The following is a 16245-nucleotide window of genomic DNA, read 5'->3' as shown; positions in this document are numbered from 1 at the left end:
TCGCAAGCGGTGACTTGGTTTCTTGCAAAACAGAGTAAAAATATCCTTTTCCATATTGACGATGTGAGTGGGTGTAATTGCGATAATTCATAATTATTATATTTCTGAGCCCACTTTCATACAATCGACACATATTCCTTCTCTTTTGGCCGCAATATCTAGATAAGGCAACGCAAATAACTTGTATTTCTACAAGTTATCAGTTACCTAGGTCATCAATTAACGAAATAGTCAGTTTTATACATAAAACGGCATTTAGAACGTAAAAAGTGACTATTTCATGGTTCAGTCTTATGCAAACTCATTGCATAAAATGCCCCCACTCACATATCTCTATATGAACGATTCGGGATCACGTCATTTATACTAATTACAAAGTGGGCCGCATCCATGGTGTCCCTCGAATAAGGCGCCCAACCTTATTCATATACTATAGATCATTTTGGCTATATATTTGAACTTGATCCACATTTATGTCACTACATACAGTTCAAACTACATTAAATAGCCTCAGGACCTTAGTTGATTGGATTCAAGATTACGATTTCAATAACAACCTTATCGAAAAACAAAACAGAATATGTTTATTAATTTACAAACTACGAGTTTTAGGACATAAAATCCAACAGGAACATCTTCAGAAAGTCCTAGGAACGCTGAGAGAGAACAAACTATATGCAAAATTTTCAAAGTGTGAGTTTTGGTTACGTAAGGTGTTCTTTCTTAAGCATGTGGTGTCAAAGAACAAGGTTTCAGTGGGCCTAGCAAAGATTAAGGTCGTTACGAATTGGCTGCCCCACAACGGTCAGCAAGGTGTGCAGTTTCCTGGGGTTGGTTGGGTATTATCGTAGGTTTGTAGAGAATTTCTCTAGCATGGCCACATCATTGACCCAGTTAAATAGGAAGGGAGCTTCGTTTGTTTGAGCAAAGCTTGTGAGGACAGTTTTTAGAACCTCAAGTAGAAGTTTGTTTCAGCACTGCTTTTCATAGTACCTGATGGCTCCGGGAGTTTTGTGATCTATAGTGATGCTTCTAAGAAGGGTTTGGGTTGTGTGCTCATGCAGCACGATAGAGTGGTTGCCTATGCCTCTCGCCAGTTGAAAAACCATGAGCGAAACTATCCTACTCATGACTTGGAACTGGAAATGGTGGTTTTTGTCCTAAAGATCTGGAGGCACTAATTTGTATGGGGAAAGGATCCAGATTTTCACCGATCACAAGAGTCTGAAATACTTCTTAACACAGAAGGAGTTAACATGAGGCAGCGTAGGTGGCTCGAATTAGTAAAGGATTACAACTATGAGATTCTCTACCACCCAGGTAAGGTGAATGTGGTGGTCAATGCCCTCAGCAAGAAGACTGCTCATTCGGCTACCTTGATCGCTAAGCAGGTTCAGCTGTGTAATGACCTGGAGCGGGCAGAGATTGCAGTGGCAGTGGGGGAAGTCACCTTGCAGCTAGCCCAGTTGACAATACGATCGACCTTGAGGCAGAGGATCATTGATGTGCAGCAAGGTGATTTGGACCTTGTTCAGAAATTTCATCAGGTAGAATCAGGCCAAGTCAGTGAACTTTTTGTATCGTGGACCAGGGCCTTCTGTATCAGGGACGGTTGTGCGTACCTATAGATGATGACCTAAAGGGGGAATTGTTGGCAGAAGCTCACAACTCCCCATTCTCGGTACATCCAGGCAGTACCAAGATTTGAAGTAGTATTACTGGTGGTTCATATGAAAAGGGAGATAGCTGACTATGTCAACAAATGTTTAGTTTGTCAACAGGTGAAAGCCCTAAGACAGAAGCCAACAGGTTTCTACAGCCATTGGATGTGCTAGTATGGAAGTGGGAGAGCGTATCCATGGGTTTCATTATGGGTTTTCCCAGGACAACGAAAGACTTTTCAGTGATATGGGTTGTGATAGACAGGCTCACTAAGGTGGCACATTTCATTCAAGGGAAGCCCACGTACGCAGTGAGTAAGTGGGCTCAACTATACCTGAAGGAGATAACAAGGTTGCATGGTGAGTCGGTGTCAATTGTGTCCTATAGAGACCCTCGTTTTACCTTCAATTTTGGAAAAGCCTCCAGGTAGCCTTGGGAATGTGGTTAAATTTCAGTACAACCTTCCACCTTCAAACAAATGGGCAAACGGAACGCTTGAATCAGATGTTGGAGGATATGTTGTGCACTTGTCCGTTGGAGTTTTCAGGGAGTTGGGACTCCCACTTGCATTTGGCAGAGTTTACTTATAATAATACCTATCACATCCCCTCCTAGTTTACCTTCTAAAATCGAAATACAACAGCAGTTATCGACCTACTTGCTAGCACTTACTGCTTAACTTAAGTGAACCTGCTTAAAACCTCATGCAAAACGACTTGGCAAAAACATAACCATGAAGTTAAATAGTGCAAGACTTAATTACAATTCCAAAAACAAACATATGTCCAACGAAATAAGACGATAAGAATAAACATGTGTCCCAAAAGAAAATAAGTTTCACAAGTCCCCAACTCCTTTCCAAATATGTGTACATCAAAACAAGCTTAACCTAAGCTTCTTCCTAAGGTCACCAAACTTTAGGTGGCAAGATGCAATGGATTCAACCGTGAGGGAACTGACCGCTACGTGGGAAAAAGAAAAACATTTGAAAACTATGAGCTAGTTGCCCAGTGAGTGCCTCATAGAAATACATATCTTCTCAAGCCTTTCATATGCATTAATGTAAATCAATAAACATGCTGGAAAATAATCTCAAGCAACTTGCATAGTATCATACATTAATCTTAGCATTATAATCAATCATACTATCGAACCTTAGTTGAGAACGAGCATTCATAGCTCATGCTCCTAACGTCTATTCATGGTTTTTAGACCCATACTTCAGCCCCATTATAAAGGCTATAGCCAGAAGACTCATACTTCGGCCTCTCATGAATACTAAGTATCGTCAACACCTTAGGTACTTCCTCGGATACCTTCTATACCTTTGGTACCCAAAATATTAGAAACGTAACATTCATAGGAAATTCGAGTATCATAAGCTTAGACTTAGCACTTACTTAGCTTTCACCCTAAGAGCATTATTACCATTCAACATGCATGCTTCACAATTATAAACATGTAACTGCAATCATGCATTCTTAACATACGCTAGGATTAGTAAAACTCATTTAAATAGCTTAAAATGTCATGCTTAGGAAATGCCATGAACTCTATAAAACATAAGTATAAAATTTAGTTGCTTGGAAAACCCATGAACGTTAGCATGAAATTCATTTGGAACGCATGTCCCTTATTGTGAACATATTTGAAAACATTTAATCACTCACAAATCCTTGAACTTGGTTCTTCCTAAACTTTGTAGGCCTCCCCCATGGACGTAGCTCCCCCAGATTCAGCTTCTAACGTAAATAACTTGAAAACTAGAACTTATTTTAAGAAAGTTCCTTCTCTAAACATGTTCGGAATTTCGTTAACAATGCTACCTCAAAGTTTCAGCATGAAACTTCTTGTGTTTTAACTTGGTTCTACAAATCTTTCCCGAAAGCCATAACCATAACTCCTTGCTTGAGCAATGATTCTAGGTTTAACTTCCAAAATATGTAACTCGAACCCTAGACTTTTCTTGCCAAGGTTCCTTCTACAAACTTACTTGAAATGGTTTTTATGATAATATCTTAAAGTTTCGGCTTGAAAATCTAAGTGGTTTGGTCTAGATCTACGTTTCTTTTTCGAGTACCTGGACATGCCTGAAAAATAAACCTTCGACTCCTCCTTCCTTCTCCGGCCCTCTTTCTAGCAAGAACTCCCTTACAAAGACTCGATTTCAGAAACTAGACTCGTAGAGCTTTCCAATGGTACCAAGTTCATCTGGTTTGCTCAAGCAAATCATCCAAAACGAGCCCTTAAAGTTCTCTCCCCTTTTATACTATTGTCCAGCCTTTTGCATAAAATCTCCTTAAGCCACCTCACTCACTAGTGGAGATTAAGGGCCAAGATTAAGCCATCTGCTTGGGTAACTAAAAGAGAAGTTTAAAACTAAGCGTTTTGAGCAACTTGATCCTCGCTGGGAAAACTCGATGGAGAAAGATCCTTACTCAATGGAAAAATTCTATGACTCTCTATTAAATACTTGATGGGGACACTCGGTGCCGGGAGCTTGCTCGATGCACGCTTCTTACTCTATTGCTCCTACTTGAAATGCGACCCTTCTTTGCTTACCCTCGACGCTCAACTCCTTCCTCGATCACTTATACTCGACACTCGGCAACATTTACTCGATGCTCGACCCTTTCTTGATTACTTATACTTGACGCTCGACAACATTTACTTGATGCTTGCCTTGCGTTCACTCGATGCTCAAACACCCTTCAGCACGATCAACACTTAGCCAGAAATTCTCTTTGTAAAGCCAAATTAATAAGTGCTGAGAGCTAAGCTTCCATACTTAAACATTTTCCTTTTTCAAACTCATCCTTTACCTCAGAATGCTCAAATCCAATCTAACTTAAATATTTAACCCAACATTTTGTTTATCATAAACAATAAACATAATAAAAAGGGGAATGTAAGGTGCGGGTTTTACAACCTACCACCCTTAAAAGAAATTTTTTCCTCGAAATTTACCTGTAAAAATCAGTGGAAAAGTTGAGGATACTTCTTCTTTACTTGCTCCTCAGACTCCCACGTCGCTTCTTCAATTCCATGGTTGTTCCATAATACTTTCACTAAAGATATAGTTTTGTTCCTAAGCACCTGTTCTTTCCTGTCTAAAATCTGAACTGGCTCTTCGTCATACGACATATTTTTCTTGAGCTAAATCGGTTGATCTACCAGTACATTCATAGGATCAGGTATATACTTCCTCAACATCGATACATGGAACATGTTGTGGATATGTGTTAACTCAGGAGATAAATGTAACTTGTATGCTATCGAGCCAACTCGTTCTATAATCTCGTAAGGTCGATGTAGCGGGGACTCGGTTTCCCTTTTCTTCCAAACTTGAGCACTCCTTTCCATGGGGATAACCGATGAAATACTTGGTCTCTAACTCGAATTTTGGATCTCTCCTTCGCTTATCAGTGTAACTTTTCTGCCTGCCTTGAGCTATCTTCAATCCCTGATAAGCTTCACAGTATCTATCGTTTGTTGCACTAATTATGGACGCAAAAGTTTCCGTTCTCCAACTTCATTCCAGCATACTAGGGTTCTGCATGGTCTGCCATACAATGCTTCATACGGGACCATGCTTATGCTCAAGTGATAATTGTTGCTATACGCAAACTCAACCAATGGCGGTTGTGCATCCCAACTTTCTTTAAATTGCAGAACACATGTTCTCAGCATGTCTTCTAGTGTTTGTATGGTCCGCTTTGACTGACCATTCGTCTGTGGATGAAAAGTCGTACTAAAATGTAGCTTGGGCTTTTTGCAAACTAGGCCAGAACTTCGAGGCAAACCTTGGATCCCAATTGTCGATACTAGAGCTCCAAATTGGCTAACTCTCTTGTCCACGTACATCTTAGACAATCAGTCCAAGGTCTAACATAACCTTTATCAACTAATTCTTGTAACTGCACCTTCAGTTCCTTCAATTCCGCATGTGCCATTCTATATGGAGCTTATGATATAGGGTTCGTGCCTGAAATTAAGTCGATTGCGAATTCTACTTCCCTATCAAGTGGCAAACCTAACAATTCATCAGGGAATACATCCAGAAACTCATGAACTACCGATATGTCTTTAGGTTTCAACTTTTCATTTGGGGAGACCACTACATGAGCCAGATAGCCTTCACATCTTTTTCCCATCAATTTCCTGGCTTTTACTGTTGAGATAAGGCGACCTAAAGTTAACCCCTTGCATCCCACAAGACTACTTCCAGCTTCCCTGGTCTCCTAAAGGTCACTTCCCTTTTATAGCAATCAATAATAGCATGGTACTTACCCAGGAAGTTCATTCCCAGAATTGCGTTAAACTCTAGCAAGTCTAAAAGAATCAAGTCGACACAGAAATCCTGACCTTCAATCAACACATCACAACTCCCATACCAACCACTTACTATAACTACATCTCCCATAGGAATAAAGATAAACAAGTCCTCTGACATACCCTTAGGAAACCTATCTAAATGTGATGCAAACATGCTAGATACAAAGAAATGTGTGGCACCAGGATCATTTAAAACATAAGCAGACTGATTACATAAAGTCACATTACCAGTCACTACATCTGGGGCTTCCGCAGCTTCTTGGTGCGTAACTGCATACACACGCCCTTGCTACTAGGGTCATTCTGCCACACCCTTCAGCTTTGCACCACTTGTCCTCTCTCCTCTATTCCCAGCACCTCTCGGCTGGTTAATTTTCTGGGAGGTCACCTGTTGCACTGCCTAGACCCTTCGGGGGGCACTCCCTCTTGAAGTGACCTATTTGCCCGCACTGGAAGCAAACTCCACTCCCACTATAGCATACCTCGAAGTGTTTCTTGCCACAATTCTGGCACAAGGGTTTTTGGTCTGTATTAGCGACTGACTTGACAGAACGTGCTCTACCTGGTCGACTAGCTGCGCTAGCCGAGGATTGAGGTCTCCTCCTCTTAGAATTCTACCAATCCACGCTCATGGACCTACTCATACTCGACTAGCCTGAAGCTAGGGGTTGAAATCCCCTGTCCCTTGGCCCCACAGACATTGCTCGGCCCCTCCGCACTTGCTCATCATCCATCAAACTCCGTTCCATCCGAATGGTGGTCTCCACCAGCTGGTCAAAATCTAGCCAGTTGGCTGTAGAAGTCACTGGAGTTCTAATCTCCTTTCTCAAACCATTCTTGAACCTCCCGCATCGGTTCTTTTCTTCTGCTATAATAGGAAGAGAATACTGAGATAGTTTAATAAATTTTTGTTCATACTTAGCCACGGTCATAGTTCCTTGCACCAACCTAATGAACTCGTCTCTTTTCACCTCTCGAAAAGAGCTAGGGTAATACTTATCCTCGAAAGCCTTCCTAAATTCAAGCAACAACAAAACGCTTGAGCTGTTCCGCCTAGTGGACGCCACCTTCCATCACTTTTCTGCTCCTTTTTGTAACAGAAACACAGCCAACCCGACCTTACGGTCTTCCAAATAGTTCATCACATTAAAGCACTTCTCTATTTGGTCCAACTATACCTCCACTTCTGCAGAGTCAGCAATTCCCTCGAAGGTCATAGCTCTGAGGGCTTGAAGTCTCTCAATGTCGTACTTCTGTTTTGGGTCAGCCTGTATCGCACTTACACTCGAGTTCCTCCACAAAATCCTCCACTAGAGCCCCTACCATAACTCTAAATTTGGGGGTGTGCCACCTTCTCAATAAATCTACAATTTTTCGTTGCGGCCATTCTTTTATTTCATTCATTATTTTTTTTTTATGTATAGAAGCTATACCTTGATTTTTTGTACATGCTTAAATTTTGTGTTGTGATGATTGTAATTCTTTGTATACTTAGTTAATTTTAATACAATTGAGTAACTATTCTTTTTATATGCGTTAGCCTCTTTACTTATCATACTTTGTCAATTATTGCGATATTCCTTGTCCTTTATTTTGCGTTATTAATTGTGTTGCCATGATGAGTAATATGCATACCTGATGACATGCAGAAATGCATGTCATCTTAGGCCTTTTACTTAGAATTATGAAGGTTGTTAGGCAGAATATGCATCGATCATGATAGGAATTCATAAGAATATGAGCTTGCGTTGATCAGCATGACGAATCTCAGCTAACCCGTTATTTTGCATTAATTATGCGTTCAATGTTCTATCTTTGTAGCTAATACAGGAAATGAACGCAAACGCGGAAATCGGACCACCGTATAAACGACCACATGCAGAGAAACACTCCATCGTAAAGGCAAACACATTGATCAACGCATGGATGTTGCGGTAATCAGCCATATGCGTCCATCGCATGGGAGTTGCGCTCGTCAAATGAATTTGTCATCATGTAGAGTTGCAGTATTAAGCGAATGCGGTCATTGAATGATTGCGGCTGCACGATAACGCAACTAATGGGATCAACGGAAGGTAGGTGGAATGAACGCATCAACACATCTACCTCGAGAAAATCCAAAGATGATGTTGACATTTCACCTACCATGCCATCAGTGGCAGAGGTTCAGAAAGGAAAAACACGCCAAATATCAGACTCAGAGCAGTCTAATTAATGCTATCGGCGACCCAAGCTCTATAAATAGAGGCCGAAGAGCTGAAATTCAATAATCCGGAGATTATCCCTCAATCGGGGATTTTCCCCACGATCCAGACAAACGCGTGAGAAGATGGCTGAGAGTTCTTCACCTCCTTCATCCATTTCGAGTGACGACTAGAGCCTTCGACTGGAGCTAGATCTCGAGAGAGCCAGCTCTTCCACCCATCCATGGCACCACCGGCAGCCTTGACGCACATCTGCTGGAAGCAAAGTTTTGCTTCCAGCCGGTCATTTCTTTTTCCTTTCTTTTCCTATATTGTATTGTATGACATTTTGAATTAAGAAATTAATACAATGTGTTTTTCAATGCATTTCTCTATTCCTTCGACTTCATCTCCATCTTCTTGCTTAGCATCTTTACTTTCATTACAACACTTAGTGGGATTGCTTGGGTATTGCATACTTAGTCATGTGGATTAGGGATATGAAGCATGTAGCAAACCACCAAGAGGTGTGCGTTGCGTGAGTGTGTGAGAAAACCTTATTTGCTTAGTGTGAAGCTACTGCAACGCCTGTCTATAGGCTAACGCATTGCTTGTCTATGAGTAAAGTCAGCAACAATCAACTGCCCAGGAAGGTAAATGGTTGGACGCATTAAGCAAGGTTTGCGTTGTTCACTAGGGATAGTAGCAACCTTGCATCAACCAAGTTCATGCAATTGTCTTATAGTATGTATGCTTCCTTCGTCCATTAGGGATACTGGGGAGGGTAGTCTAAAGATGGGATCTAGGCTTGGGAAGGTTAGGTCAGAATCTAGGCTCGGGAGAGTCAGATTAGAACAGATAACACAAGAGATAGGCGCTTAGGAATGAGCACTATTTGTTATTAACGCATCACATGCATCTTAGAGATAAGATACGATTGAATGCGGTCACCTTGCTTTCATGCATTTTGCATCATCGCATAGAACAAGAGTAGAGACTTAGGAATAAGCTCTATGAACACTTTGTGTTCAACACATGCATCCTAGAATTAGGAGCACCGCATTTTCATTGGAAAATGCTTGCCATGCATGGTTGTAGCATGATTGCATGGATTGCATTAACTAGGGTTGCCCTTGCGATCACTCTTAAGTTTTGCAACAAAAACATCTTCGAATTTTATTTATTTTCCCACACATTTATTTCATGTCAAGGTTTATCGCATCGCTACCTTTCATGCATAATTCTCATTGCGTTGTCTGTTAGATAGGAGTAGGAGTAGGATTAACTTAGCAATATCCCCTCCATTCTTTTATTTAAACCGCCACATGCACATCACCGCAAACATATAGCTACAAGTCCCTGTGTTCGACCTCGGATTACCCGAGAAACTTACATTGGAATTATACTTGGTTCCGGCGCAAGAAAACTTGTGGCAGGATGCATGGTCATCGCATACATTCGTCAATGCATTTTTCATTCCAACGCATGACCATCAATGCATGACTATCAACGCATATCTTTGGAACATGCATCGCATACCGCGTCCAAAGGAAGTTGGTTGTCGAGTAAAATTGACTTCTAATTTCTCGTCATCAATACCCTTAGCAATATTTCTTATACTTTGCACTTTTTGACTAACACTTAGATAACTCATAGCTATAGCACTGCTTTACCTTTTCTATTTCAAGACTTTGCTCAAACCATCTTTCCAAATTTTTGACCAAGTGTTTTTGTCTTTTTTGTCCAAAACAACGCAATGAGGACCTTGTGCATCTCTAAATTTGAGGGTGGGGAAGGTCTGAGCAGATGCGATCAAGCAGATGCGGTCATTATCAGGAAAATGCTTTCATTATCAAAAAAAAGAAATCATAAAAACTCCAATGTCAGCGCAAGGGAAAATCCCAACCTGATAAGAGTTAAGTCGTGAAAGGAACCTGCTCGTAGTTGGATGTTCGCATGTCACCCATGGGAGCAAGTCAAAATGAAGGTAGCTTTCCAAGATCGACGCAATATGAAAAAAAAAACAAAAGAGAGAAAATAAGAATATAAGAGTCAACTCCTCTGACCAGCAAAAATAAAACTTAGCTGAAAAATCAAGAGTTGAAGTTGAGATTAGTACACGACCGTAGTTGGATGCTTGCATGACACCCCTGGGAGCAAGCCAAAATAAAGGGTATAACCATGATCGACAGTCTCTAATAAAATGACGCAAACCAGACCATCGCATAAGGACGCATCTAGTTGTTTTTGCAAGAAGAGTTTAACATTCTTCTCAAAACAATAAGGGAATTTTTTGGTAGAGGTTTGTTGTATAAAAGAATAAAGTAGAGCATGTTGATGAATTGTTAAAGGATAGAAGGAAATTGCATTGTTAAGTAATGTTGTAGAGGTGGAGCATTCAGAGCAGCCAATCGACGCAAAGTTAGGATAGGAATTGAGCAAAAATTTCCTGAGTTGAATATATGCTTGAGGACAAGCATATATCTAATTTGGGGGTGTGATAACTTGTAGAAATACAAGTTATTTATGCTGTTTTATTTAGATATTGCGGCAAAAAGAGAGGAAAGTTGCGTTGATAGTATAAGAATTGGCTAAGAAATACGAAAATTATGAAATGTTGTAAACGCATCCACTAACACCATTGCAATGGCGAAATAGAATGTTTTAGTCTCTGTTTTACAGAAAATAGGCCACCGCATGCGTTAATGGCTCGAAGACAAAATGTACAACGCATCTACATCGTATGCACCCATCAATCAAGAACGAAGAGATGATCAATGCAATGACGGCACATGCGACAATCGATCAAGAGCTTTAGCGATCAACGCATTTCAACCGTATGCAGTAATAAAAAACAACACCGCATGCGGTGATAGATCGAAGATGTGAAGAGCAACGCATTCACGGACAATTTTGACAAGTGTACAGCATTTTGTTGTGCAATTCTGACGGATTGATCGTGGAACAGAAAGGAATTTTCCATTACGCCATTGTAGGAATTACTATAATTATACAGTGGGGACCACAAATTCAAAGAGCCAAGGTCTTGTCTATAAATAGCTCCCTCAAATTTGCTAAAAAATATACTGAAATGGGAGAGAGAGGTTGGTCTGAAGAGACTTTACAAAGTAAGTCTGGGAGAACTACGAGACAAGGCTGAAAGGTGAGTCTCCAAGCAAAGAATTCTTCCGATTCCCCAAGCTAAAGCTCTATGCAAAAGGTCAATTCTACGGGGAAAGCAAGCCTGAGAGGGAAGCTTTCCTCTCCACCACATCCATACGCCTGCAAGCACAAGTCTTCGATCAGGATCTGTGTCAAGACGTTGACACTCTTTCCGTATTTGTTTCTATTCTCTAATTCATTGTCTGTGTTCATCTTCTTTAATTCCTCATTCACAAACATGTATCAAACACCTAATTTTAGAATTAAATGTTATCATTGTCATCATTATCATCTCTCTATCTCTTTCCATACATTTCTAATCATTTTCTCCATGATGTGTTCTTAATCCCCGGGGTAAAAAGCGAGAATTAATCGAGTGAGTCAATCTGTGTCAAGGAATCAATTAAGTTTAGCTAAAGCATGCTCGACGACATCTTCACCTGTGAGAGCAGAAGTGAAGATGTTATTCCGCCTATCGAGAGAAGGTTGAAAGAATGCGTTAACTATAGCGAGAAGTATTTCCAGAGATGGAAACAACCTTGCATTCATCACGTTCATCTCTATTTCACCATAGACGTATGGGAACGCGGCCGATCATTGAAAGGTGTACGCCAAGGGAAAGCAGAACCTTAGTTGCATCCTTAATGCAATTGACGAACTTGAGATGTTTTTACTTTTTACTCATTCTCTTTCTGCCTCATTCATAGGACTTGCCATCACATCCATAGATTCTTTTGTACAACTTCACAGCCAGCCCTCGACCCCTGTATCATGTATCATAGTAGTTTAGGAATTTACTTTATTAACGTATTTTTACTTTCAGCGCAATTTATATTTCTGTACAAACCAAAATTCTTTATTCATTATTATAACCGGTCGCATGTATCACATAAGTATTGCATTTAATCACAACAATCCTCGTGTTCGACCTCGGATCACTCTAAGAAACTTGCGTTAGAATTATACTTGGTTTCAGTGCAAGGAAACTTGTGACATGCACTACTTCATCACATACTATGAGCATATCACTATCAACGCATACACTTAGAATGTAGTATCGCATAAAATATCATCAGTAGTGTGTATAAGCGATACACAGCACAACACTTTATTTTTAAAGTCAACAAGTTTATGGCGCCGTTGCCGGGGACATGAGCTTGTATGATTCATATTCACATTGTCCATATGCTTTAAAGAACATATTAAATTTTAGTCAACAAAGCTCTCAATGTCCATTAATGGTCGTGAGACCCATACTTTGGTCCCATTATAAAGGTTGTAGCCAGGAGACCCATACTTCGGCCTCTCATGAAGAACTACCTACGTGCACGTGGAGTATGCTAAGTACCGTCAACACCTTAGGTACTTCCTCAGATACCTTCTATACCTTCGGTACCCAAAATATTAGAAACATAACATTCATAGGAAATTCGAGTATCATAAGCTTAGGCTTAGCATTTACTTAGCTTTCACCCTAAAAGCGTTATTACCATTTAACATGCATGCTTCACAATTATAAACATGTAGTTGCAATACTCTTTCATTCATTCTTAACATATGCTAGGATTAGTAAAACTCATTTAAATAGCTTAAAACGTCATGCTTAGTAAATTCCATGAACTCTTTAAAACATAAGTATAAAATTTAGTTGCTTGGAAAACCCATGAACGTTAGCATGAAATTCATTTGGAACGCATGTCCCTTATTATGAACATATTTGAAAACATTTAGTCACTCACAGATCCTTGGGTTTGGTTCTTTCTAAGCTTATAGGCCTCCCTAATGGATGAAGCTCCTACACATAAAAGAATAAGAGTTTAATTGCTACTTTAGCCTCCCTTTTAAGACTACTCTTTTAACTAAGCTCATACTTAGCAAGGGGTTGCCTAATCGTCCATCATTTTCCAGATTCAACTTCTGACGTAAATAACTTGAAAACTAGAACTCATTTTAAGAAAGTTCCTTCTCAAAACATGTTCGAAATTTTGTTAACAATGTTACATCAAAGTTTCAGTATGAAACTCCTTATGATTTAACCTGGGCCTTCAAATCTTTCCTAAAAGCCCTAACCACAACTCCTTGCTTGAGCAAAGATTCTAGGTTTAACTTCCAAAATATGTAACTCGAACTCTAGATCTTTTCTTTCCAAGGTTCCTTCTACAAACTTACTTGAAATGGCATTTATGATAATACCTTAAAGTTTTGGCTTGAAAAACTAAGTGGTTTGGTCTAGATCTATGTTTCTTTGTCAAGTCCCTGGACACACCCAAAAATGAACCTTCTACTCCTCTTTCCTTCTCTAGCCTCTTTTCAGCAAGAACTCCCTTCCAAAGGCTCGATTTTAGAAACTAGACTCGTAGATCTTTCCAATGGTACCAAGTTCATCTGGTTTGCTTGAGCAAATCGTCCAAAAGGAGCCCTTAAATTTCTCTCCTCTTTTATACTACTGTCCAGCCCTTTGCATGAAATCTCCTTAAGGGCCAAGATTAAGCCATGTGTACGGGTAACTAAAAGAGAAGTTTAAAACTGAGTGTTTCAAGCAACTCAATCCTCGCTGGGAAAACTCGATGGAGAAAGGTCCTTAGTCGATGTAAAATTCCATGACTCTCTGTTAAATACTTGATGGAAAAACTCGATACTCAATGGGAAAACTAGATGATGGGAGCTCGCTCAATGCACGCTCCTTACTCGATTGCTCGTACTCGACATGCGACCCTTCCTCGCTTACCCTCGACATTCGACTTCTTCCTTGATCACTTATACTCGACACTCGACAGCATTTACTCAATGCTCGACCCTTCCTCGATTACTTATACTCGACGCTCTACAACATTTACTTGATGCTTGCCTTGCGTTCACTCGATGCTTAAACACCCTTCAGCACGATCAACACTTAGCCATAAATTCTCTTTATAAAGCCATATTAATAAGTACCGAGAGATAAGCTTCCATACTTAACCATTTTCCTTCTTCAAACTCATCCTTTACCTCAGAATGCTCAAATCCAATCTAACTTAAATATTTAACTCAACATTTTGCTTAACTTAAACAATAAACATAATTAAGTAGGGAAAAGTAAGGTGCGAGTTTTACAGTAGCTATCAGGCTACCATTGGCATGTTGCCATTTGAAGCTCTGTATGGTAAAGTTTGTAGGTCTGAGGTTGGTGAGAGAAAACTGATGGAAACTAAGTTAGTGGAGATGAAAAATGAAGCCATGCAAAAGATTAGGGCTCGAATGCTAACGACGCAGAGCAAACAGAAGAGTTATGTTGATGTTAAGCAAAATATCTTGAGTTCGAGGCCGATGATAAAGTATTTCTGAAAGTGGTGCCAATGAAGGGTGTCTTGAGGTTTGGAAAGAAGGGGAAACTAAGTCGCATTTTGTAAGGCCATTTAAGATCTTGGAGCAAATCGGCCCTGTGACTTATCTTCTGGCTTTGCCACCATTTCTCTCTCTGTGGTCCATAATGTCTTTTAGGTCTCCATGTTGAGGAAGTACTTAATGGACCCATCTCATGTGGTGGACTTTGAGTCCTTGCAGCTGAATGAAAACTTAAGTTATGAAGAGAAGCCTGCGCAGATTATTACAAGGGAAGTGAAAGTTTTGTGCAATAGGGAGGTGCCACTAGTGAAGGTGTTGTGGCAGAATCATCAGTTTGAGGAGGCAACCTGAGAGCGAGAAGATGAGATGAGAGTGTGGTATCCAGAGCTCTTTCAGGATTAAAACTTTCGAGGACGAAAGTTTCTTAAGGAGGGAAGAGTGTGACATCCCGAAAATTGTAAGGTAAATTTTTTTTTTCTTCTAATTTTTGGGTTTGAAAATACGTGATAAGTGGTTTTGGGTTTTGGAATTGAGTTTATTTTTGGATTTTATCTTGTTGGGGGTTATTTAATTAAATGAGGGAATTAGAGGGTTTATATATATATATATATATATAAAGTTATATGTATATTTCTTTAAGGAAAATGGGGGAGTTAGGGTTTAGTTGGGGGAGCAATTGGTTATAAATTAGGGATTTAAGTGACCTTGGTTTGTGTGCAGAGAAAAGGATTTTTTTTTTCAGTTTCTCTTCTTCTTCCTCCCAGCCGCACACGAGACCACTAGACCAGCCCTCTCAATTCTTTTCTTCAGCCCCCAACCACGCGTGACCCTACAGTCTGCTTGTAAGCCCTTTCTTTTTCTACTCTTTCTTGGGATATTAGGAAGCACATAGTTGAGATTGAACTCGAGGACTTGAGATAAAGCTTGATGTGGATCTCTTGTTAAGATTTATAATTAAAAATAAAAATATTTGGGTTGATGTTTGTTTCATTTAGGAAGAGGAAGTAAGAACTTGGGGAATGATTTAAGGGTAATGAACTAGTTGAGCATGTAAAGGACATTCAATGAGGAATTTGGCATGCTCAGGATAGGTCAAAATCAGTTGTAAAAGTCAAATGTCAAAAAGGTCAAAGTCAAAGTAAAAAAAAGTCAACATCTTGAAATGTGGTGAAATTTTGATAATTTATGAGTTTTAAAAGTAAATTTGACTTGTTTAAGACTTATTGGGAAAAAAATAGTTGAAAATCAAAGGAAATTTAAGGGAAAAGTCGAGCTAAGATTGAATTTCGGACAGTCTGAGTAGGGTTCAGTGTTTTAAAGTTTCCGAGCTATAGAAATCGAATTTGAAGCTAACATTTTGAGGTTAGTAAGTTAAGAGGTTTATTAACATTTTTATTAAAGGACGTTACAGCTAATTTTGACTGGAAATTGGTAGATTAATAGGAAAACCAAGAGGAAGAGGAAAAAAAGGAGAATTTGAGATATTTTGGAAGAATTAAGGTGGTTTCTATTGAAATTTCTTATTAGATGGCTTTGAGGTTAAGTATTAATCATCTGGGCATGTGTTAAACTGGAAATT

The 16245-nt window shown here is 39.7% G+C and overlaps 1 protein-coding gene across 1 annotated transcript; it reads left to right on the top strand.

Moving 5' to 3' along the window:
* Positions 1-1256: 1256 nt before the first annotated feature.
* Positions 1257-6591, top strand: LOC150038805 (uncharacterized). Its single transcript, XM_090314537.1, has 3 exons — positions 1257-1547; positions 1659-1809; positions 6533-6591. Exons 1-3 carry the CDS (start codon positions 1257-1259, stop codon positions 6589-6591), a joined length of 501 nt encoding a protein of 166 aa, XP_090170663.1.
* The last annotated feature ends 9654 nt before the right edge of the window (positions 6592-16245 follow it).

The sequence above is a fragment of the Benincasa hispida genome, chromosome 1, assembly GCF_027475165.1.
Source record: "Benincasa hispida cultivar pf3 chromosome 1, pf3_genome.v1.1, whole genome shotgun sequence".
NCBI classification, from domain to species: Eukaryota; Viridiplantae; Streptophyta; class Magnoliopsida; order Cucurbitales; family Cucurbitaceae; genus Benincasa; species Benincasa hispida.
This window is presented reverse-complemented; position numbering and strand designations above follow the sequence as displayed.

Bases quoted from the DNA above. Each gene is read 5' to 3' on its own strand.
- LOC150038805 (XM_090314537.1), top strand. From the start codon at position 1,257: ATGAGGCAGCGTAGGTGGCTCGAATTAGTAAAGGATTACAACTATGAG. The intron at 1,548-1,658 runs GTAGAATCAGGC...AATTGTTGGCAG, and splicing joins TTGTTCAGAAATTTCATCAG to AAGCTCACAACTCCCCATTC. The intron at 1,810-6,532 runs GTTTCTACAGCC...GGTCTGTATTAG, and splicing joins CCTAAGACAGAAGCCAACAG to CGACTGACTTGACAGAACGT.